General features: G+C 49.2%; 1 protein-coding gene across 1 annotated transcript in view; it reads right to left on the bottom strand.

Moving 5' to 3' along the window:
* The window catches only part of LOC117867341 (transmembrane protein 211-like), a 159915-nt gene that overhangs the window by 110642 nt on the left and 23287 nt on the right, over window positions 1–25986 (bottom strand). Inside the window, exon 2 of the mRNA XM_034752247.1 lies at window positions 4998–5136. Coding sequence (XP_034608138.1) covers window positions 4998–5136 — 139 coding nt within the window. The remainder of the gene's footprint in view (window positions 1–4997; window positions 5137–25986) is intronic.

The raw sequence follows: 25986 nt of genomic DNA on the forward strand, positions 1-25986 counted from the left end.
GTGAAGCGGCAGCGGGGCGGGAATCTCCTTCGACTCCGGGGCCTTGTGATTTCAGTCCTGGGTTGGTTACTGACTCTACCAACCAGTTCTGCTGCATGTTCCCTCTGAGCACGCGTCGATGCATTTATTCCATTCCTTTGCTTCAGCCCCCCTGCAGTAAGTGCTCCCAGGCCTGGAGAGAGGCGAACGCTAACCAAGACTGGGAAATTCGCCACCCGAACCATGTGCTTCTCCAAACCCATTCCTGGGCCAGAGCTGCTAGGTGGGAGCGAGAGCCGAGCAGGCTGCAGAGCAGGATGCGTGCGTTTTGAAGCGTGATGATCTGAAGGTTACCACTGCCCCAGAGCTAGGGGACGGAGCAGCGGTTCTGAGCACTGGCTTCCCTTGTTTTCTTTTTAACCTCTTCCTGGAGCACTTGCCCCTGGTGATGCCTTCATAGTCTCTGATGAAGGCTCAGGGAAAGGCTGCACAACAAGAAGTCTGGACTCTCCCTCCTCCCATCTCCTGAGCCACTGAAAATGGCACACAAAGCTCTAATCCTGAGGCCACTTAGACTAGCCGCCCACTGAGAAAACCTCCTTTTTCCCTCCACGTGAGACTTGGCCCTCTGCAGGTTTTCAGCCCCAAAGGCAGGAGGATTTCTTCAGGGATGGCCCTATGTTCACTTCTTTATTTACCCAGCACCTCCACAATGGGTGAAGGCCTTGTGCCACAGGGACATGCCCTCCGCCAGGCAGGTCTGGACAGAGCCCCGTCTAGTCTCTATCGATGCTGCGTCATGCGGCAGAAGAGGCAAGTGAGGACATATGGGACAGGCAATTCTGGGATGTTTTCCCAAAGGGCTGAGCCCTCACTCCTTGAGCCCAGGAAGCTTGTAACAAGCTCAGGACCTGAACTCAGGCGCCCCGCTCAGCTGCACGTTGCACTCCCATGGATCGCTGGGCTCATCTACGACACTAGCTAGCAATCAAACCAAGAGCCAAGCACAGCAACAAAATATTCTTGATACCACGGAGCTCTCCAGGAGCCAACCCTGACTCTCCTACAGCACATCCACCCTGGAGGTGGAAGGAACAAACTCATCGATGGCTGGTGGGCAGCAGAGAGAAGGCTCAGAGAGCACTGCTGCACCTTCTCCATTTCCCAGGGGAGCGCTTTATGGGGGCATGGGGCGCCCTTAGATTCTATTTGTTGTCCCCAACGAATAGGAGGTTCAGCAGCAGCGGGAAAGGGCAGGCTGTGTGGGAAGCCTGGCCTCCGTACACACAGCTATAATAGCGAGCAATTTGGAGGCAGGAGCCGGAGAGATTCTGATAGGTGAGCAGCTTCCTTCTTCGCTTTCATTATCCCTTCAGCTGAGCATGAACAGTCATCTTTAATAACAGCCTCAGTGCAGTCAGATGGGAGAAACGGGTCTGTCCATCTGCTTTCAAATCAGATCCCGCAGGATTAGTTCATATTTAGCGCTGCAGTGAGGATACCGTGTAACAGGATTTTCCCTCGCAACACGAGAAAGCTGATTGAAGTCTGCAGGTCAGATAATGAGGCATCTCACTTGGGAATTCTGCTGGATTTCTGGGGCCAGAGGATATCTTCAGGGAAGTGTGTTTATTCTATGGCACAGACACACCAGTGGGTTTGTCCTCCTGCTTTAACTCAATCACAGCCATAACCAACATCATTTCTTTCTGCTAAAGTCCCGAAGCAATGGTATTGAATCAAGATATTTTCAGGCAAACACCTGAGCATTCAGGGAGCGATTCCCTCCACACACTGCCCTCCAACTCCACCAGCCACTTGTCTTTCAAAGCCTGGGGTTTGCAATCTCTGTCTGCCCCTATGGGACTTGCTAGTACCTCACTACATCCCTGAGTGAGGAGATGTGATAGGTTTTCTCCGTACGCCCCTGAGGCTGCCCACCCTGGTGGGTTTCTAAAAGGTACGCCATGGCGCGCTCATTCAGCTATAAACCCTGCTGGGCAACAGCCGTCAGGCACTCCCTGAGAACAAAGGGTGTCGGTGTGAGTGGCTAAGGCTGCAGTAGAGATTTCTAGCTGGAGAAAGAGATTCCTGGTCCCAGTCTCTGCCCAGGACCACGTCGGGCCCAGTCCTTGAGAGGCTGGGAATGCTCGGCTCCTGCTGATGGCAAAGGTGCAGGAGACAGCACATAATGCATTACACAATAGCGGGGCGGGGGGGTTGAACAAGGACACACTTCTCTGCTCACAACGGGAATACAGGCCTTAGAACACTCACACCCCCTTGGTTTCACTTAAGAGACTGAACCAAGTAAACTGGCTAAATGGCGATTTATCTCTGAGGGAGGGGCACAGTTAAACCTGCTGGGATTTGAACCAGTAGGTGCCGGGAGCCATTGTGTGCTTCAAACCTGACAGTGAGGCCACTGTGCCCGCCCCTGCACAGCCTCGGGGGGTTCTGCAAACACAAACAGGTGTATGGCAGTGGGTGTTTTCCTGGCAGGTAACTAAAGTTTGGCTCTGGGTGTTTTCTGTCAGGACGTGGCATTTGTTTTCAGTGCCCTTTCTGAAATCTCTGAATTCATCACCTGCCATTCCCTAGACGGCATCTGTGTGGGGTACCTTAGTTCAAGCCCCATCCCAGGGGCAACTTCCAGGCAAAGACCCCCTGGAGCTGAACAAAAATACATCAGGAATGTCATCTGCATCTTGGGGGATGGATTTTTTATTCTGACCAACAAATTAGGAGCTACAAGACTAAACCCTTTCTTTCTTTCTTTCTTTCTTTCTTTCTTTCTTTCTTTCTTTCTTTCTTTCTTTCTTTCTTTCTTTCTTTAAACCCTTTGAAAGGATGTTAATGAGGAACAAAGAATTAAACACAAATAACCACGAAGATAAAGCAGGGCCGTTCCGCTTAGGCATGCTGGGGGAGTGTAAGGGTGGAGTGGGGAATGCGGGAGACACAAGCCAGTGTGGGCATAAGACTGGTCTGTTTCAGGTCAGCTTGGCTACAAGGAACAGAGACATCACAAGTCTCCAGAATTTCAGTTACGTGCAGAAACTTTTAACAGCAATGATGGTAAGAACGTGAATGAAATCTGGACAGCCATTATAAATAGGGTTTGGGTCTCAAGAGGCAATATTTTTAAGCCCTACTAAATGTCAGAAGTTGCTTACAGTATTTTTCAATTCTGACACTGTTAGCAAAGTGAACCTGTTTTCCCTTGTTTTGTGCCTAGCAATTAATGCTGTGAGTCTTTGGCTGGTTACTTACATCACCAAGGGGGTGTCAGGCATGAAGAACGACGGGTCTGATTGCATCTGCTTTGTGCGTAGGTCCTTGTGAGTCAGCAGTTCTTCATTCAACTACTGGCTCAGAATCCTGCTTCACACCATACATGAAGTGTGTGTGCGCATACGTACACTTCTGTGAGTTCACTTAAATTCTGTGTATGGAATTTTATCTAATAAAAATATGCAAAGCCACAGTGAGGACTGTCATTTGTACATAAGAGAATGGCTGGCACACAGAACTGGGAGCCAGGAGTCTCCCATCCATTGTTCAATCCAGCTTTGTCCAGTTTCCTGGGTTAGGGTCTTTTTGTTGTGTTGGTACAGCGCCCAACACAATGGGGTCCTGGTCTGTGATGGAGCTGCTAGTTGTTATTGCAATACAAATAATAATAATAATAAAGACACTGTTCCCCTCTCTCCCACCCAATGGATAATGTCTTATTTTAATTAAATTTTAATTCCTATTACAAGAATCAATACGGTAATTCACATAAAAGATACAATATCTGCAGCAAAGCATCGCCTACTGGCTAATATTTACTTACCTCACAGGGCTGCTGTGGGAATTAATTAGTGTTTGCAAACTGCTGTTAGATGCTCAGATGAAAGATGCTATGCAAGTGCAAATTATTACAGCAGAGTGAGGGAGAAACAACAGACATGCCCTAACAACAAGAGAGAAGGGCTAGCTCCTGCCGTGTCCGGGGGAAAATACATTTGTGCCCACGGAGCCAGTTTTAGCTCTACCAGAAATGTGGCCGTTCTGCCAGTGACTGCACCAGCACAGAAAGCAGAATCTGGCCCACCGGTGTGTTCGCACCCAAACTAAACCAAACCAATGAACTCAGCAACTGCTTCACATTCAGATGTCAATATATCTAAAGAAACAGAGACGTATCTGAGTTCATTGGGACGATACCATCAGTAACTCCATCCCTTCCTTGGAGTTCAGTATAGACCACAACTTGCTGGAACACCTGGCAGATCTCATCACGTCTCACAGTGGTCAGGTGTTTGCCAAGCTTTGTGTAGGCCCCTCTTTATAAAATGGATCTCACCTGGGTTTACCAGACTGTCCACAATTATAGCATGATCTCGCTGGTGTTTTAAGGAAAGCTACAGCAAAAGTTGGGTAGAGAATAAATAATAAGAATAAGAATAAAAGGAAACCTGTGAGTTGAGACATTCCTAACTGGCTGGACAGAATAAAAATTATTAACAGAAGGGAGCAGCAAATTTCCTGGTGATACAAATCATTGCCACTAAGAAACCAGCGTTACAAAAGGATCTGGTTAAGACGACTCTTGACAAACATTTTTGTAAGCAAGACCCTGCCGTCCTGAAGAGTTTCTGCATTGCAGCTTGGGCCTTAATGTTATTTTCACATGTATTAGCATTTCCATGTATGCTTCCACATTGCCTTCCTTTGAAGCATTGGCTGCTACTAGGTGGAGGATGCCAGAGCTGATGGTCCAATTTGGTGTTGCAAGACCCGTAGCCAAAATCTACAGACTTGGGTGCCAAAGCAAGACATCAAAATCCGTATTTAGGCACCTAAATAAGTGGCCTCATTTTCAGAGGCCCTGAGCATTCACTGTCCCACTGACTTCCGTGATAGCTTTGGCCAGAGTCCCTGTGCAGTGAATTGTACTGGAAAATAACAACGCCATTTTAACCACATAGGACACAAGAAAAAATGCTGAGGCTGGTGTCCAGGTCACTTACCCGCTGCTGTCTGCATGTAGCCAGCCAGGGTGCACACTCGTCTCTCACAGAGCCCGCTGGGCAGGAATATAGCGATGATCGCCAGCAGGCAGCTGATGGCCAAGAGACCACAGCCTCCAGAGCACAGCACTGCACTCGTCTGAAAGGACACACACACAGAGGTGTTAACGGGACAGCGAACATGAAAACAGGCAGCCCCTGAGCCAAGCGCTGCTCATCCCCCAGCCCACTTGCTCAGCTCAGAAATCAAGCTGATTTTGGGAAGCAGTGGCATCATGTACCACTGCCTGTCCAATTGTCCTACTGTTTCACATGCATAAACTGCCCCCGGTAACCGGCACGTTCTAGAGTACTGCAGGAGAAGCCATTACTTAACAATGCCTTTCCCATGAGAGGTGGTGGGGTCTGACGCCCGTGGGGGCCTCATGTCCCGTCATGCAAGACTCACAATGCCCCGCTGTACCTTTGGAATCTTAACAGCCCTCCAAATATTTTTTCACCGAATTAGTAGCCAGAGTGCTCACTAATAGAACGGATTTTCTTTTAATCTCACATCCTGTCGCCGGTCTCCCAACAGAGCTTTTAACATTTATTCTGCCCTGAAATTAGAAACAGAGCACTGTCATACTAGGCTTCCCCCATCCCTTCCCTTTCACGTTATGGTGCTTACATTCACTGTTAAATCTTTAGCCCATGGTTCACCTGTCACTCAGTCCCCTGGGTTATCAGTATTCAGGCTATAGTGATAATAGCAAATGTATTACATGCATGACGGGATTATGTAACGAATACAAGTGCCATTAGATGCTTCCGATGCATTTCAGCGCCTCCACTGAAGATAAAATGTACCTAGTTACCGCATCCATGCCTGAAAGTTCTCTCATTAATACGTACTTCGCAGAAGATGCTCTACTGCTGTGAAGTGGGACCTGCTACTAGACTAATTCCATTGGCAGCATTCACCTAAAGAAATGCTAGCCTGTTATTACTCCGGAACATGGGCGGCGTTGCCTCCCCTCGCACAGCCGTCCCTGCCCCCCAACACCTGTGCTGTGGTGCATGCAACCCCCTCCCGTCTCTGACCAGCTTTCATAAATCTCTCTCTCTCTCTGTTCTGAAAGTGTATCTAGTTATTTATTATGATCAAATCTGAGCTCAAGCAGTGCAGTTATTATTAAACATTTATATTATGGTAGCATCTGCAGGCCAGCCAGGCCAGGGACCCATTGCACTAGGGGCTGCCCAGACATATCGTAAATGATAGTCCCTGTATGTTTATGGCACACAAACAGAGAAGTTAGAAAAAACATAAAATACTTTTGCTGGAAGTTTGCAAGGTAACACGACTTTATTTCTTAAAATCCAGAACCTTAACACACGAGAGCCCACAACAGAGAGATAAAGCAGGCTGCTCTCTAAGGCAGAGAAGTACAACTCCCCCAACCTTACCCTAGGTTGGCTCTTTGCAGACTGACTGCTGAAAGACCCAGATCGGATGCTTCCCTACAACGTCCCCCAGCCAGGAAGCAAGTCCAGGAAACCCCTCATACTTACAGTGATAGCTTGTAATTTTCATACTGTATCCGGGGTAGTCAATAGGTGGACTGCAGGCCAAATCCGGACTGCCAGACTCTTTTGAACGGGATCCAAAAATCTTTTTATTTACTTATTATTATCATTATTGTTATTTTTTAATTATTTTTTCTGGAGTCTGGACCTTGACCAGGAAATTTGGACCTTGACAAAAATTAATTGACTACCCTGCTGTACCCAACACACCCTAAAGAGCTTGTAGCCTAAAAGACAAGACATGGCAGGTGGATGAGAAACAAGAGGGCAGGGTGGAAGATAGCATAACACCATAATAGGCTGTGCACAATTCTTAGCCAATCACAAGTCGCCACCCTCCTAGCTGCCCTCAGGGCAGAGCACGTGGGTGTGCCGCTCACATCTCCAGAGGTTCGCACTGTCCTCTGCCAGATGAGCCTTGCCATTTAATATTACACCTTCAGGGTGCAAGTTGGGACAGCATCTAAAAAGAAAAACCCAGCTAATTCGTGGTGCAAACAGATAGCGCTGGGATGCAGCCATGTAGCTCCCCTCAGCTGTGCTTCCCAGTGTCTGGTATTTAATTCTCAATCTTTGTAGCTACCTAAGGTGCCATCGCTGTGGTATGTGAGCACTTTGCAATCTGTAATGGATTTCTCCTCGCAGCACCCCTGTGAGGAAGGGAAGTGCTGTTGTCCTCATTTTACTGATGGAGAATTGAGACCCAGAAAACCTAACGCTCAAATCCACAAAGGCATTTCGGTTTCTACCATCCATTGAAATCAATGGAAATTAGAAGCCTAAATATCTTTGTGGATCTGGGCCTAAGTGATTTGTCCAAGGTCACATGGGAAGTCTGTGGCAGAGCCGGGATTTGAATGTGGGTCTCCCCAGTTGTATGTGGACCTGTCACACTGCTGGATTCTCCACTGATCCTGTTTTTATGTTCTCAAAGAGGTATTTTGCCTTGGTTTATCATCGCTACTGCTTTGGTCTCTATCCTCTGTAAAACATCTCTTCCTTCTTCCCCCACTTTTCCTTCATGGGAGAGTATGTCTTGCCAAGGTACAATGACCATGGACCTTCTTTCAAACCAGGCATCTCAACACCCTACCATGGGAAAATTCTTTCAGTGTCACATCTTTATGTGATGACATGATGACATCTTAGTGCCAGCCTGTTTCTCCATGTACATCTCCTGTCGGGTTTCACCATTACCCAGAGCACTTGATCAAGTGCTTGATTTCTTCCTCTGTGTATTCAGCAAAACACCAACCTTTGTGATGATCTTTCTTCTGAATGGGACCTTTGGGGAGTTTTTTAAATCACTTTTCCTTTTCCTGGCTAAAACCTTCCCAGCTCCTGTTGGCTGCATTCGTCTGTGAGCAGGGGATCATCTCTGGACCGTAATTCCTTTCTATTCCAGAAAGGTCTCCGGAGGGAAGGTGATAAGTTCCTGTGTGTTAGTAATGTGACTGCTAGAAACTGTGCAAGTGGACAAAAAAATCAACCCAGTGGGCTTTAAATTCCTGCTAATGGTTTCCTCGTCCTAGAACCAAACAGCCTATGTCCCTGCTCTCTGCTGCCTCTAACACCACACAAAACCAGGTCATCTCTTCATGGCGTTTAACTTGTTCACTAGTTCATTAGACTGCGAACATATTTCACGCCCAGCAAACAGCAAACTTCAGAGGCACATCCAGCCTTTGGAAGTTGGAAAGAAAGTGCTTCGTAACCCGTCTTCCTGAAGACGTTTAGAAATGAAGTCTTTCAGAGGGGACAGACATCAACCCCTGAGCTTTTTAAAGATCTCACGGGTTTTCCCAGCAGGTGGGCATTAACCCCAATGGCCTGGCCAAATTTCCCTTTGGGTAAGGACATTCTGCCAGCCTGCAATCCCCATGCGTTTTGTACACTCCTTGAAGCAGGGATGGTAATTTACCATCTGTGTATTTGTACAGCCCTTGGCATACTGGGGCTCTGATGACCTGAGTGACTCATTACCACCCTACACATGTTCATGTTACATTTCACTTGGAAGCTAGACCCCTGTGGAAGCAGATAGGATCGCAACGGATGCAGGCCTGCTCCTGTGAAACCAGAAACCAGCCTGGCTAAAACGGCAGGCTAAGCTCTGCCACTGGTCGCTAAGGTGGCGTCAGGCCACCCACAGGCACAGGAGATGCAGGAGGAGAAAACAGGACGGGATCAGGAACAACTTTGGAAGATAGCCAGACTGGGCCAGGGCCAGGGGATCTCTCCTTTGTTCCCCTCTGGCCTGACTGTGATCCCATGAGACCAGATCTGAGAGCTCCTGGAATCCAGGGGAAACACTTCTCACTTCCAAGAGGTGGCCGAGTAAGATGAAGGGTACGTCTACACTGCAAAGAAAAACTGCGTCTCAGAGCCCAGGTCAATTGACTCGGGTTGGTGGCCCTCGAGCTGCTAAAAATAAGTGTAGACATTTCTACTCAGTCTGGAGCTTGAGACCCTCCCCCATAACCAGGTTTCAGAACCCAGGCTCCGCCCTGGGCCCAAATGTCTACACTGGTATTTCTAGCCCTGTAACTCAGGTCAACTGACCTGGGTGCTGAGACTCTGCACTGCAGATCATTTATTGCAATCAGGACATACCCTAAGTGACAACAGTGCCCCCTGACTGGAGCAATCTGGAGACCTGGGTTCTGCCACTGACCAGCCTGGGCAAGACACTTCCCCTCTTGGTGCCTCAGTTTCCCCATTTGTACAATAGTGGCTGGGGACTTCAGGAGTCCAGGGGAGGGTGCCTAACTCTCTTAGGCCCTCAGTGACAATCCCAGCCAGTGATACTCTCTCTCCTCTGTAAAGTGCTTTGAGAGCCACAGAGCCGGGTGTGGTTATTAAGGTGGAGAGTGGCTTAGGCTGGACAGGTAGCCGGCAGAAATCAGGTTACTGGAGCTCTCACCTGGCCAGAACACACTCAGGCAAACTGAGAAGAGAAAACGTCAGTGCATCCCGTGGCCGGCAGTGGAAAACAAGGGGGAATCAATCACAGCCCTAGGGGCCAGGAGCCACACTGCAAGCCTTTGCTCAGTTGTTGCCTGTGATTGCTCCGCATTCAGCACCACTTGGTATCAGAAGCCAAGGCACGTGTGTGTATTCCAGATGAGTTCCTGAAATCCACCCCAGAGTAAGAACAGAGCAATGGTTTTAGCTCAGGAGTTGGAACCCAGCATGTAACAGAAAACAAATATGTGATGTGCTCCCTCCAGACAAGAAGCAGCTGTTCCCACGCACGGCAGACAAGAGACGTGACAGAGCCATTTTCTGCCCCAAGGGCACTGGAAATGGGAACGCAAATGCCACTGAAGACAGAAAGCAAGAGCTGATTTTGCATGGGTCCTGAGACTGCTTGCACCGAGTGTCAGCCTGTGGCAAAACAGGCAAACAGCAGGGTTATACTGGGGAAGCTGACACACCTTGAAAATGGCAGCTGCAGACACAGCTCAGCCTATGTGGGGCACTGACCTACACAAACAGGAACTGAGACCCACAATAACAAAGAGAGAGATCGTGAGCACAGGCCAGTGCTTGAGAAAGTGTGGGCTTAATTTCTGTAAGGTGTATACAGCTCTCGCTAGCCAAGAGGGAGCATTCCCGACGCTCGTTCTTTCCTGTAATGAACATTGACTGCAAACACAGGTCCAATAAAAATTCACTGATATTGCAGCTCTACCTTTGGTGAGACATGGAGACTGCAGTGTCCACCGGACTTGGCTTTTTCCCCCACCATGTCTCTTTGCTCCTACTCTGGGCTGTGTCGAAAGCATCCAAGTCTTGGCTACTCTAGCACTCCCACTGTAGGTACCTGTGACAGGGCCATCCTGCTGGTCCTAAATTTGCCAAGCTAGGTGCAACCCTGGATGTAGCAGAGCATGTGATGTGAGTGATGGTCTTTGTAACGAGAGGTGGTCCCAAAATAAGGATGGCAGGGCTGGGTGGCATAGACTGTTACCCTGGCAGTGCGGATGGGGCTGGTGCATACAGTGTGTAACCACTGTGTGTGTCGTTTGCCCTGATGACACTTCTGGTTAAAAATGCACCATTTTCTTTTCATGTTGCAGCTTCTGAGCAACCATGGTTACCATAGAAACAACACCAATAAAACCCTTCCTTTCATTCCTGCCCCCCAAGAGGTTATAAATCAGGATCCGGAACTAAATAGTCTGTTAAGTTCATGTTAAAATGCAGGACCCACCATCAAGCAACTGCAGGGGAAACAGCAATTGAGTTTGTTCAAGAAATCTTGTGGTACTGTCCAAAAAGCCTAATAAAAATTCCCTTGCCCTCCAGGAACAATGACCCAGGCAGTATAGATTTGACTTGAAAAACCTGTCATTTCCTTATAGCTCTCGTGATATTTGCAACTGAGATTGCACGTTCGCTTGTTATTTAAGCCCAATGTACCATCTTCAAGAACAGGTTCCACCCTGCTGGGATAGCAACCAGTTGCAACAACATGATATTAACTAAATGCAGGAGAGCAGAAATGGGCCTTCTCCTCTTCTACCAAAGGACACATGTTAGGATTAGGTTCAGCTAAATGGGTGGTGGGGAACTAGTCAAAGCTCTAAAGATTCAGGAGGAAAGGTCTGCTCTTGGAAAGGAGCAAAAAAAGCTACAGCAGCAACGCACTGCTCTCCTCGTCCCTTTGCAATCCACCCCAGAGAGTGATCGGAGTCTCCCTTTGACGTTAACACCTCCCTCCACCAGATCATGTCTATTTGCCTCTCTCCAATCCACTCTGGAGTCCTTTCTCCCCCCACCTCCTGAAAGTGACTGACGCGGGCTGCCTTTCATTCCCCAGCGCCTGTGTTCCTTTGTTCATGGGCATAGCACCACCTCGATAATAAACCTAGGTCCTGGAGGATTAATAAAACATAATATACCCTCTGCTTTGTTCACAGGATGATTCGCACACCAGACCAGTGCTTTCCCCATCTGCAATTACACAGCCGCTACACTGCTGCTCACTTCACTCCGGGGTCAGCATCCAAGAGGAAATTGTTATTCACAGACACTGCACTAGACCAAACTAGACTGTTGCTTTGCCATTGTTCCACTCGGCTTCTCCCCTTCTCTTTTTTATTTTAAGAAGCGGTCACTAGAGAAGCGTTTCACATTGTGGGGTGTACAGAAGGAGGGAGTGATCTGCGTACACACGGTGAGCCAGTCCCAGAGCACTTACATTGAAATAGGCAAGGTGGCCACACGGCAGAAATAAAGATTAGATTATAAAATCCTTAAACCATAATCTGCATTTGCTGTCCCGGTACGGCTTGGCTGGCAGGGATGGCATAGTCCAAGTGTTCCAGTATTATGGAATTCATCGAGGATTCCTGGCAAGTCCACCAGCCAGCCATAAAGAATTCATTTGCTATTCATGCCCATGTCACGTGAGGTGTTAGTTCGTTCTATGATACTTTAACACTGGATAAGCTCCCGCTAATGGACACTTGAAATGTTGCCACTGGGGTGCCAACGTTTTACCGGGGCTCACTGTAAAACAGGCACTTGTCAAGGTATCTGTCAGAAAACATAAAAGGAGTCTTTAGCCTCACTGTGCTTTTACAAGATAAGCCTTTGGAAGCTCAAACACGGGCTGTTTCCCTACCAGAGTATGTCTCCTTTGATCACACATGCACACGGCTTTGCTATTGTTTTGTGATTGTAGGTTTGCTTATACGCCCTGGGCTGTGAATGCTGGTTTGTTAATGTAGGGCTCCTCACGTACGCTGAGCTGCAGGCAGTGGGTTATTATCATAAATTCATTCCTGGGCACTGAGCTGCACTTACTGGTTTGTTATTGTAGGGTTGCTTTGGAACAGTGGTGTGTTATCGTAGGGTTGATCACGTGCACGGCCCATTAATGTAATTATTTTAGGGGGGAAAGAATATTCATCGTGAAGAACAAAGAAATAATGGCATGGACTCTGCATCCTCTGCTGAACTGATCCCTCGCCTGAGTAAGTGCCCCCTAGCTGCTTTGGGTTTGGGCTCAGAGTTACTATTTCACCATGTGTATTGCCAGCAAGGCCTCAACACCGCATCTCACTAGGTGCCCCCGGAACCCAGGCTGATGTTCCCAGATCAGACCTTCAGGATTCTGTGGGCTTCTCTGACCTCCCCAGGCAGAAACTGCCACCCCTGGGAAAATAAACACGCTGACTGTGGTGTGTGCACATTTCCACTTCCTCCTGGAGAACCACAGCAGCCGTAATTACCCCTTAAATCCCACCACTGCTGCTAACCATTTAGCTCTGCGCATAACTGTTCCGCTCTGGCTCGGGCAGAATGGAGACTGAGTGAGCCCAGAGGAAGCTGGTCTCTGGGCAAGTGGAGGCAATTCCTCCAGGTGCCAGAAGCGACACTCTCGGGGAGAGTTTTAGAGGAGAAGGGAAATACCATGTAGCTCCCACTTTTCCTTAGGACACTCTGCGTTTGCACCTGGTTCACCGTTTCTGCCCTCTTCCTGCTGCTGCTGCAAACATCCCGCTGAGATCGAATAAGCAGGGAAACACCACCGTGTGTCACAACAGGCGTGCACTGGGGATGAGGGACTGGTTGAGAACGAGAGGCTAAACTGAAGAGAGAACCAAACCCAACCTACTAAGAAGCCAGGCTTCCATCCCCACCTCTGATGCCTACAGATTTTCTCCTCCTTCCGCTCATGAATCTAGTCTCCCGTGGCAAATCAACAGAGAGCCCTAAACTGCAGCAGAGGATTTCCGCAAGGGTATGAGACAGGACAGTGAAAGCTTTTCCTCCTGGTGCAAACGGGGAGCAAGACGAACAGACAGGTATCTGGAAAGGGAGAAGAAAGGAGAGGGACTCTTCCCCTGCATCATTCCCATAAGTGCAGGCTGCCTGGAGTTCTCCCACTGCATTGTCACTGCATTGTCGCTCTCTGTTACTGTTAAAGCCAAGGGACGACACCAAGAAGGTAGAGCCCGCTGTCTCCTGAACTTACAGTGGGAGATGTTGCCTGACCCAGACTGGATCTGAGGTTGGGGCTGCAGCCCAGCTACAAACGTGGCAGGGGGGCGGCCGCGCATTTGGCTGAAATGAGTGCAGAAGCCTGATGGAAACTGACAGAGATGAGTTGTGAGTCGCCATCGCGTCACTTTGGTCTCCAGCCTGAACAACACAACAAAGGGCAGGACAATCCCACAGGCAGACGGCCCAAGCGGCGAGGCACCAATAACATCTCGATAGCTGGCAGCTTTGAGCCCCTTTAAAAGCACTTCAGTGGCAAAGGTTATTCTAAGTAGAAATTACTCCAGGCAGGTAGCTCGGAAAGCCTGTTGGCATTCAGGAAGGAAGGCCCTGTCTGCAGAAATCAGCATATGTCGGAGCTTTGTCAGTGGGGCCCTTAGCAGTTCTTGCAGTCCTTCGGGGGCCTTTGAGGGAGGTTACAGAGCCCAGAGACTGTACTCCTGTCTTCCTATGGCCCTTGATTGGCATCCTCAGATACTGCCCTTTGCCTTTCAGTCAGTGGCCTGGGCAGCCTCCTGGGTCAGGAGGACACCTGCAGCCGGTGGCCAGGAGCAGGCTTAGGCCTAGGCTGATTGTGGGCCCTGGAGCCCTTCATGGCGGAGAAGAGACAGGACTGGGGACACAGACAGACCCCGTGGCTCTCTCTAGCTCCATCACTGACTAACCAGCCAGCGCTGCCTAGCATCGGGGGAGGGAGGGATAGCTCAGTGGTTTGAGCATTGGCCTGCTAAACCCAGGGTTGTGAGTTCAATCCTTGAGGGGGCCACTTGGGAATCTGAGGCAAAATCAGTACTTGGTCCTGCTAGTGAAGGCAGGGGGCTGGACTCGATGACCTTTCAAGGTCCCTTCCAGTTGTAGGAGATGGGATATCTCCATTATTATTTATATATTATTATTATCACCAATTCCTGCCCTGGACCTGGAAGTCAAGGCAGGAGATGCTGGACATGCTCCAGCCACCGCAGAAGGTCTTGCCCCATGCACACAGCCCTGACCTGCCAACTCTAATGCCATTCCTGAGCCCCAGGCAAGCTGCATCCAGGATTCCTGGGTCTGTAGCACGGGGGTCATCAGAGAACATGGCGCTAGGGGAGGCAGTCAGAGACGGCAGGGAGGATGGTGCTCTGGGTATGTAGCGATGACGGGAGTTGGTCATAGGAAGGGAGCGGGGGCAGGACTAGTTCTGCTGCTGGCTGGTGGGCGCAGCCCTGGAATTTTCAGCGAAGGGGACAGAGGGGTCTTGGGTGATATGAGCAAAATTCCTGCCTGCCCACATGAGTTAGCACCAGGTCTGCACGTCCATTATTAATGCTGCAACGAGAATAACAGAGGAGGAGCCCCTGTTTGCAAAGGGCAAGTCTCTGCTGGGCCTTTTCTTCCTGCAGATCTGGACCCCTCCCTGGGCAGGTGGGTCATTGCTAATATTTCAGGGCCCTCGCGAGTGCAGCCCTGGAGGCCCCAGTGCGTCGCCAGTCAGATGTGGGAAAGTTAACCAGGCAGGTGCGACAACGTGTGCGGTGGGGGAACAAGACCTGTCTAAGGCCGATCCCTCTACCCCGGGGAATGAGCCCACCTGGGCAGGGTTAGGCAGCGGAGCAAGAGAGGGGTCCGTGCAGAGGCCACTCTGCCAGGGGGCTGATTTTAGCCACAGCAGCTCATTGATCACCACGTGCCCTGGGTGAGCAATGGAACCTGAGCAGCGCTGGCTCACCGCTGCTCGCTCGCTTCTCCCGCTGCTGGGCATTTCTCCCCCGGCTGCTGCTTTCCCTCAGAGCCTCACACGCTCCCTGAGCAGGTCCACTGCAGAACCAGTCAAGCGGACAACCGATTGGGCACATTAGCTTGTCTGTCTGCGAGCTACCAGGAGCCACTGCTGGGCCCGTGAGGCCTAGGGGTTCGGGCCTCAACAGACACTACGCTGCAACCACCCACTCCTGCTAAGCCTGTCTCTAGCCAAGCAGTCCCCAAGTGCACGGCTGGGTGTGAGCGGCTCTGCATAAACATGCCCTGCTGCTGGCGGTATTTATAGCGAGTCCCAACCGCCAGGGAAGCTGTGTTTGAGATCTGGGAGGCCTGACCCTGGGCAGCCCTGGCTGAGGTTAGCAGGAGACGAGCTGGGAGAGCAGAGACGCAGCACAGCAGCTTCTTAAATGCACGCGTGGGAAGGGTCCCCCCCTCCTGCCCCGCCCCCAGGTGCTGCACAGTGATTAATAATCCTGGTATTTATAGGTATTTATTAATAGCTGGTATTTATAGCTGGGGGCGCCACATGAGCTCTCCAAATGCTACCATGGCAATAGATTATTAATACGCTATGTCAAACCTAGAGCCGACAAGAGGCTGCAGGGCGGGTCTCTGGCAGGGGCTGTCCGACCGCTAACATGCAACAGAAGAAGGGTCTTCGGGCACCATTTGAAAGCAGGAAAGTGGAGAATCCCACCAGAGCAAAGCAGGGCAGGACTGGGGCGGGGGCGGCTGAAAAGAACAAGTCAAACCCGAGTCTTGTCACAGTGCTGGTTGGCAGAATCAGGGTGTTAGCTACAAAATCCCGCCCAGATTCCAGCCCAGGTCATGCCACAGACTTTCCTTATGGGGGCAGTGAATCTGGGGGTGGCCCTGCTGTTAACCAGAGGTGACACCATGTCACTCAGACCCATAGTCCTGAGAAAAAATTATGGGGAGATAGTTACCAGCCCCCTGCATTGCACGGGGGGCGGGGAGGATGGTTACCAGCCCCCTGCATTGCACCGGGGGGGAGGGGATGGTTACAACCCCCTGCATTGCACCGGGGGGGGAGGGAGTGGATGGTTACAGCCCCCTGCATTGCACTCCACAGCCCTGCGATGACACTCACGACGGATGACAGGTTTCAGAGAGGTAGCCGAGTCACTACGGATGATGTGCTGGTTCAGTCACTGGGAGTTCAGACAGTGCTTTGGGCAGCCTCGTGTCCCTTCCGAGTCCCGGGGAACGGTGCATACGACCCACATACACTAGACAAACATATGAGTCACTTGAGCAAGGATAGCTGCTTCGCTCTGATGTCTTTTGAGCTGCTCAGATCCAAAGAGACGAGTGATGCTCAAGGCAGAAAAGAATCTGGATCAGGAAGCATCCACGAACCGTGAGGCATTATCTGCTCCTGCACACTTCCCACCCCCCAATCGGACTGCCTGGGGCTGAGAACGCGTGTGTGCATCCCACACGCCCCCAGCCACGTGCTGGAAAGATGCCTCACAATCCAGCAGGGAGCAGTCCGACAGCCTGCGGCCTGGAGCTTTTTACCCCTGCTTAGGAGATGCCTTTCACAGATCTTCCACCTCTCAAGCCAACTGCCCCCTCCCCAAAGTCTCCAGGAACTCCACTGCAGACGCCCACCCACAGATCTGTATAAGGGAAAGCTGGACTCTTCCAAAGTCTTTCTTCCTGCTTCTCATGGAGTCAATCTGCCGGTCGGTGCTGCAGGAAGAAAATTTGCTCGTTTGGTGAAAATCCACAGCTCAGAGATTGACGTAGGGCTGCAGCATGGTCACCTGGCTGCAGCAGTGGCCTGGGGAGCCACAAGACCTGGGGTCTTGTCCCAGCTCTTCTCCTGACCGGTTTTGTGAGATTGGGCAAATCCCTTCCCTACTCTATGCCTCAGTTTCCCCTCCTGCCCTTTGTCTGCCTGGAGCAGGGATGGTCTCTGTGAGTTTGTACAGCACCTTTCACAATGGGGCCCTGATCTCAGCTGCAGCCTCTAGGCACTGCTGCCAGGCAAAGAATAATTAAGGCTGGTCGGCTTGAAGCTAAGGAGTCGTAGCAGTTGTTTCAGGGATAACATCTTTAATTTTTGAAGCAGGTTCTGCTGGGCATTTTGCTTTGCAGTTTTCATCCAATGATGTAAAACACACACACACACACACACACATTCAGCTGCTTGCCTCAGAATTGGGACGGAGATCTGGATTTGTTAGCATCCGGCCTAGCACTGGCGGCCACGGCCTCCCCAATGAAATATTTAGACTGATTAATATTTCACAGCACAAAGAGGTCTCCGCGAAGCACTTCTTTCTCCTCACTTAGGTCAGGCATATTAGTTTTAATGATCTAGGCTTCCTCTTAATTACGTTAGTACAAATCCCCTACAATCTCACTGCTTCTTCTGGAAATGATCCATGAGCCACTCAAGTTCCTACTCAGAGCTAAAAGGCTGAGGTGTGAGAGGCTGTGTTGGGGGCAGTGGGTTTGGCCACGTTTCCAGAAGGGGAAGTGCAAATGGGATCAGTTTATCAACGAGCCAGTAGAGATAATTACATAATGGCCTTGGATCGGGTTTCATACTAAGTGCTATGTAAGAGCTAGGTGGGATTATCATTATATTGAGTAAGCAGAGGCCAGTGGACTTCACATTTCTTTGGGGAGATGGCACATAGCTTCAGACATGCCTTTTGTTATGTGATTGGACGGTGCCTAGCACAAGGATGTCCTGGTCCATGACTCCTACGTGCTATCGCAATACAAATAATTGCGTGACATGACTCTCGTCCGCACACTAGAGGGTAGGGGGGGAAATGGCTGCCACTCACTCCTGGGCCAACAGAACCTCCCTGTTCCCAATGGCTCCCGGACATGGACCTAGGACCTCCTGAATCTCCCCACGGGGTAGGAGTGAAGCCATGCAGGCAGCTCAGGCAGGATGGGACTGACACCACAGAAAGACACTTCAGCACTGGTCCAGGCGAGGACACTGGCGAGGAGGGAAAGCAGCTTCGTTGCTTTCCAGGAGGAGGAAGAGCATCCTGTTGCTGTTGGCTCCCTGTTCAGTGGGAGATCCCTCCCAGAGGAAAGTCGGGGAGGGTTCAGGTCTGCCCCCCTTCCCTGTATATACACACACACACACACACATGCTCAGCTGCTCTCCCTGAAGGGTGAAAAGGGCTTTAGAAACATGCAGAACCCCCCCGATGGAGGAGATAATTGTGTAGGAACAGAGAGAAGAAGTGGCTTGTCCAACGTCCCCTAGCAAGTCAGTGTCAGAGCAGGCCTAGAGAACCCAGGAGTCCTGCCTCCCTCTTCTGTACTCTGACCACACTCCTGCCCAGCCCAGCTCACCAACCTTCCCTCTTGGCCGGCAGAAGAGTCTAGCGGGAGCCTGGAGACTCTCAACGATTCAGCTCAAGTGACTTGAGGTGCAGTGATTTGCTGCTCCTCATTTCCGGGAGACAGGAGTCACAAATGTTCAGGCGAGAACAATTCACCCATTCCCAGGACGCTGTGTCACTTCTCGGAGAGGATTTCCAGGTGTTCTTCCCATAGAGCTTCGGGCATCTCCTTCTCAGGAAGTGCTGCAGTATTCCACCGGCAGTGCTCCCAACTGCTACTGACGCGGGATAGCAACCGACGGTAGATCCAGCAGGGAGGTATTTGCTTTTCGTTTGTAAGTAAGAGTCTATTCCATGGGGGCTCGTGCCCTCGGAGTAAAGGAAACAACAAAGAAGGTAGGCAGCCACCGAGTGATCTGCTTGCAGAGTTCTAGAGGCAGAGTTCTTCAATAATCAATGCACGTGCAACGACCTGATAGGATTGAAGCATCCAGGCCTCGTGGTCAGTTTGACGCCGCTTGCCTTTCAAGCTTGCACCTGGAAGGAGCCTCATCATCTCGCTGGTGAAGTGTCATTTGTTATTAGGCCAAACCAATGTCCACAGGGAAAGAGAGACGTGGCAACCTCCCGCCGCAGCATCATTCTTATCAAACAACTGGAGGACAGTGGATTAGCAGCAAAGGGCTTTATAGATCAGAGCTGATCCGTTTTGCATCTGCATGAGTTGCTTCCCTGGCCAGGACTATTGCTAGGGCCGACCCCCTGCTACAAACTGTCTGTGTGCCACTGTTCTCCATCAGGGACAAGAGTCTTCCTCCCACCAGTTGGAAGATGTGTAAGGAATCAAGCAGTAATAAAACTCAGAACACTCAAAGCATTAGAGGCAAATTGGGCCCATAATAAGATATATGAGAATGGGAGTCAAATGCCGGAGAGGATTGTATCCAGTGGGAATGCCTTTAGGTCATAGGGTATTCTAATAAATAGAACCTTCAAGACAACTACATTGAGGCTCCCGCAGTAATTCTGTTAGGTTACAATCCAAAGGAGAATTCTGGCTTGGGCAAGGACCTACTGCAAACACCGTTACCACTAGCAACCAGATGTGGGAGAGCTCATTTTTGGAAAAGAACGGATCCCCCCAACATTAGTAGCATGGAAAAATAAAGGATGGGAAATCCTTTTCTATGGAAAAAAGTGACAGACAGCCTTAAATCAGGATCACGTAGATTTGATTTTTTTAACTTTACTTTTACAATTTTTATATAAAATATAAACACATAATAAAACAAAACAGATTTAAATACATGCACAAGATGGAAATACCATATAGATAACAACAGTCAGGGTTATTTATCTGTAAAAACCTGGGGGGAAAAAAACAATAAAAAACAAACAAACAAAAAAACCTGCGTAGAAGTCATACAGGGCATCAATAATTAAAGTCACTAAATAAATAAATCAATGAGAACATAACCTACGAGTATCAGGGACTAATATACACTAAATTGAAAAGTATGCAATAGTTTCATATGTAACCAGACATCATCATATTTTTTCCGAGCAGTCCTATTAGACAGTCATTTTTTCCATTATGGTAGTAGTAGAGAACTCACTAAGCCAGTCTGTGTATGAGGGAAGAATTGCAGATTTCCATTTTCTCAAAATAACTCTTTTGGCCACTAAAGAAGTTACTGCAATCTATTTTTTAATGGTAATACCATACTCAAGCTTGGAGAAGGAAAAATAGCAACACTTAAAATTTTTAAGAGCGCACTGAATATGGTGTTCCAGAACACTTGCATTTTTGACAGGTATAGCGTGTGTGTGTGTGTGAAAGTTTGGCATGTGGCTGTTTCCATCTCTAACATTTGCTGTGTGCTGCCCATCTAGCTTTAACAAACATGCTGGAATTCAGTAGTACCTTAAACAATATCTTGTTCTGGAAGAATCGCACGGATAAAGAATTTGGAGTATCTTTCACGTTAAGCCAGACATCCTCCCAGGTTTCTGCTATGATAGGAAGGCAAAGTTCTTTGACCCATATCAAGTAAATTTTATAATGCGCCGTTACCATTTTTGGAATCAAACCAAACTACACAGATAATAAACGGATAACCAAACCAAAATGGGTCTTTCAAAGGGTACCAAATACAGGTTATGAATAAGATTTGTTAATAGTTGCCTGGAAAGGTCATGTATATTCATGACAAAAAATACACAACAGATCCATAATACTGCCTATGTGGCCGGCAATATCCATGCTATATACTGGGGAAGAGCATGCAAAATTGCAGAACATCTCCCCACACACCCCCTCTCTACGGCGGCTATTAAAGAAAGCTCGTTACATACAGGATAAAGAAATCTCAAGCGACGCTGCTGCAGCCAAACAATTAAGCTGTTACATCAGAGGAAAGGGGGTATCAGCAGCATTACATGGAAATTGGTTCATTTCAGCCACAGCCTTTTAGTTAAAAGACAAAGCAACAACTGGTTGCGAACATGCAGCCACTGGTATGCTTGAGAAGTCAGCCTGGCAGGGCCCCGATTAAATGGAACTGTGACTCCCTCAGGGAGCGCTGCAGCGGAGTAGTAGTGCTTCGGGGAAAAAAGAATAATTTTCTCACTTCTTGCCAGTAAATAATACATCAACATGGCAGATCAGAGATGAAATTATCATTGGAAATGCTGGGACTCGTGTGTGCCAGCTATTAATAACACGTTGTCTGCCCGGCACCTCTGTCCACTTGATGAATTATGTATAGAAGAGAAGGTGAGCCACCACCTCGCTCAGGGGGTTTATCTGGTGTAAATTAGTGTGTAATTGGGCGAGGAAATTCACTCTGATCTGCAGGGCCGGCTCCAGGCACCAGCCCAGCAAGCAAGTGCTTGGGGCGGCCAACGGAGGGAGCGCCATGTCCGGCTCTTCGGTGGCAATTCGGCAGCGGGTCCTTCACTCCCTCTTGGAGCAAAGGACCCGCCGCCGAATTGCTGCCGAAGACTAACGTGGCGGCAGTAGAGCAGATCGCGAGCGCGGCTTTTTTTCTTTTTGCTGCTTGGGGCGGCAAAAATCCTGGAGCCGGCCCTGCTGATCTGTGTGGAAAACAGTATTGCAAAAGCATAATTAAATAGATGGCAAGGCACCGTCCCAGGTGTCTGAAGGGAATGAGGAATAACGAGGCTGTCAACACTAAATGTGACTGCAAGATCACATTGGTGGGGTTGCGTGCATCCGGCACGTTGCAGTAGCCAGGAATCAGAGAAGCACCCTTGTCCGTGGGGTGAAGACAGCATTCCCAGCCGCGGCGCGTGCAGAGCTGGGAGAGGCCTCACCTGGTTGAATGCTATACTGAGGTGGAAGTAGCCAAATCAGTAGGGGCCTTTCTGAAGCGGTCTCACCTGGGAGCTGCCTCCATCTAGTTAACGGCAGGGAGCAAGGCATGGAGGAACAACATGCCGCATCGTTGTCTGAGGGCCAGAATCTGCCTGTTTAAACATTAGTCTCTGCTGGGCCATCTTTGGGCGCACACAGATCAGACGCGGGGTTTGGGAGCAGGGAGACGTGGCTGAGCACAAGGGGCGCCCATCAATGGGTACAGCTGTATGCAGGGCAGCTCTTGGGTGTGCGGAAGCCATCCCTGGAGTTTGCTTCTGACCTGACTCCTTTCCAATCTGAGATTAAACACACAAATGCCTTCACCCTCTAAAGTGCATTCAGCTTGCTAACCAATTGGCTAATCACTTCCCTGGTATTAAAGTCAGGCGCTTCACATAAAATCATTTGCATTTCTTTTTGATCTGAGCCTTAGCATAATCTCCTGGTGCCCCTGCTCTGACTCACAGATAAGCAGCCCTCCCTGACATGTGCAGGTTCTTTCCTGCCCAATTGGCATCGTCAACTCCAGCATGACAGGTCTCCAACCCAGCCTCTGCACTACCCCTAGCTGTGGCCATCTAGTTCAGCACCGTGCTGATGGGGGAGTCCAGCTGGGAAGTAAGGACACTTTTTTGGGTGCTTATATTTGCCCTTCAGCATGTATGTGCCTTTTTTATACCAATTATAGCACCCAAGGGTGGAACTTGGGGATCGCTCAACTAGGATGTTGCTTCAAAAACTGGATGCTTGTAATCTTCAACTGTTCTCAATGTCAGAACAACAGGCCCACCTCAATACCCCACTGTCATCCCCAGACTCACAGCTATGCACGCAGCAACCTACAGACCAGCCAGAGGGTCACACATTCTGCCTCAGGAAAGCCCTTCTCACTGCAACAAAGGATAAATACTTAGAGATCAGCATCTGTTGACAGGACCACAGATGAGTCACATGAAGAAGGGCGGTAGGATCAGACCCAGTGAACATCCAACAACTTACAACAAGAAACCTTTGACAAAAATGTTGGGTGACAGCCATTCCTGTGGTGTAATTCCAGGGAAGTCAGTGCAGTGACACTGGGGAGTTTTGTTTCCCTGAAGATACCCCCCAATACAGTTTATAGGTAGGTTTACTCCTCCACGAGGAAACAACTCTGCCTGACCAGTATACATTTCCCGTATTCCTCACCCTTCATGGCGAAGGATCTTGGCATGCAAATGGGATCTCGCTCAGAATTAGTCAGCTCCCGCTTTCCCCCACCAGAAGGCCTCATAATTTTGTTTGTGACATCATCATCAGGTCCACTTCGGCCATATTGTGATGCCACAGGTGGAGCGTTATGGCCTCAGGTGCAGAGAACGAAGTAAGAGCAGAACGCCTTCCCCATGCAGACCCTGTTAGCATGCAAATGCCTGAAAGGAGAAGAGGAAAAGACCCAGCAGGAAAGAAGCCGAATTGCTTCTAGATACGCGGCTTCTGCAAGGTTACCAAGCTGCTCTTCAACAGCATGATGCTATAAGTAAAGCTACAACTGAAATCAAGAGGCGTTCCTCATGCAAAGGGCTGGCAGAGCAGACCGCCACGGGCATGGTCCTGCCCAACACACACCTGGTGTATGCGTAAGAACTCTGAGAACAAACCCTTGCGGCTTGCACAGGTCACCTTTCTTGCAGCCGCACAAACCCCGGGAGATGCTTTGCATCCAAAGAGAGCCCTAACTGTTGCAGTCTATCATCAAGTTCTCAACCATCGCTTAATAATAGTTAGCCCTCGAAAGGGATATATTCATCACATGGTAGTTATTAAATGCTGAGTGGAGATGACAGGCTGGGGCAGCAAGATGTATAGGCTTTAGACACAGTTATTGTATTAGCCCGGTGATAGATATCTACTTTACCGCAATGGGGGGATATTGCTTCATCACAGAAAGATGAATAGGCTGCTTCCCAATGAAGCCAGAGGTATTAGAACCTGCATAAATGTGCAATTTAGCCTCTCGGCATGTGAGGAGAGTAATGGTGCGTGCAGTCTGCACAACACATGGTGGTGTGAGTGCTTTCCCCCCGTGCTTTCATCTTTGCATCCCTCCAGAGCCGAGCCCTGGTTCCCCTCAGGATAGGAGATTCCCGTGATATGGAAATCTGGTTCTGGCAGTTGAATTCCAGCCTGGCCTGACTGACGGCTCAGAGCAAAGATCACGACAGGAGCAAGCAAAGCAGTTGGAGGCCCATGCTAGCGGAGCAAAGCTGTGCGTGTAAGAAAGCCCAGGGGTCGTGCAACAAGGCACTGGCATCCCTTAAGGATCCTTAGTGGCATGGACCGTTCTGCATTCCTCTCTGTTTAGGGACTTGGTGAGAGAACTGGAGAATTTCGGGCTTGGAGCTTCAGAATGCAGCCTGTCACATGTCAGCAAACCGCCCACTGGCCAAGCACCCTGCCCCCTTGCGGAGCTGAACCTGCGAGGGATTGAAAGAACGAGCTACCTGGCTGACACTTTACCCCTGGCCTTCTGTAAGCAGCCCTGACCTGCGATGAATGAGCTGGGCTCAGCACCTTGGCCTAAGGGAGAAGGACAAGGTGATCAAAAGTCCTTTCAGAAGCTGCTTTAAGCACTTGTTACTCATCTAAAGACATTCTGGTAGGCAGTTCGCCAGCAGAGATGCTAAAATGTCTTTCAACATCCCAGGCAAAGAAATCCAACCCCTTGATACCTATACAGAGATGCACACATAAAACTCTGCCCTCTGTGAAAAGGAGATCACTCTTCCCTCCTCGCTGGCGTGTTGCAAGGACTGGCTACTACCCACAAAGTGCACAGAAGATGGAAAGAGCAATATGAATACTAACTAGTTAATAATAAAAATAATATATGGAGATATATCTATCTCATAGAACTGGAAGGGACCCCAAAAGGTCATCGATCCAGCCCCCTGCCTTCACTAGCAGGGGACCAAGTACTGATTTTTGCCCCAGATCCCTAAGTGGCCCCCTCAAGGATTGAACTCACAACTCTGGGTTTAGCAAGCCAAAAGGCAGTCTTCTGTCCCAGATACCCAGTGGGAGAATCCCCATGCAGGGTCCTGGATTTTTCATTCTTCTAGTTTGTTTCCATATATTCAAACTTTCACTGAGCATCTTGGATGGGACTTAGATTAGGGTGGGGAGGGGAAACAGCCTCATGCATAAAACAAATGAATAAATTACTACCCTGTGTATTGTACAACAGACCTGATCAGGAGAATAAGAAGTTAATTCCCTGTATAGGTTCACCAATGGCTTTGATTTGAAGGGACAGTTTGGGAACATAGGCTCTGCCGCACTGGATCAAATCCATCTAGTCCAATATCCTGTATTTAACAGAGGCCATGCAAGAAAAGAACCCCACCTCATCAGATGTGGGATAATCTGTCCCCCTCACTAGATCTCATCCTGGTCTCTGATCACTAGAGATTGTCTTAAGCCCTGAAGCACAAGGTTTAATATCCCTTCCAGAATGCGTTAGCGTTAACTATCATAACGTTGATATTCTTGTTGGAAAAAAAAAGGTTCCATTATATTCCCGGCTTTTGCGTGAGCTGGTCCAGGATTTCAACCCAGGACGTCTCACGCCCTAAACCAGAATTGCACCATTAGACCAACAAACCGCATTCAAAGAAAAATCAGAAAGCGTAGGGGGAAAGATAAAAAAGGAAAGATATTAAATACTATTGGCTAGAAATCATCTCCTTCGTTCTGGGGAGATTTGGCCTGTCTCTAGTTGTGGCTGTATCATCCTCAGCGCCAAAGGAAAGGATTCAGGAAACAGGATACAGTTGAAGGGCTGGTACCAAAAATAGACAAAGAAAAACAAACGTGATCTATCAAGGCTGTTTGTGAAAATCCAGCTCAGTGAATTTCAGGAAAAGGGCCATTAATCACATGATAAAGTGTAGCTACCATCAGA

The sequence above is a fragment of the Trachemys scripta genome, chromosome 18 (assembly GCF_013100865.1).
Source record: "Trachemys scripta elegans isolate TJP31775 chromosome 18, CAS_Tse_1.0, whole genome shotgun sequence".
Taxonomy (NCBI): domain Eukaryota; kingdom Metazoa; phylum Chordata; order Testudines; family Emydidae; genus Trachemys; species Trachemys scripta.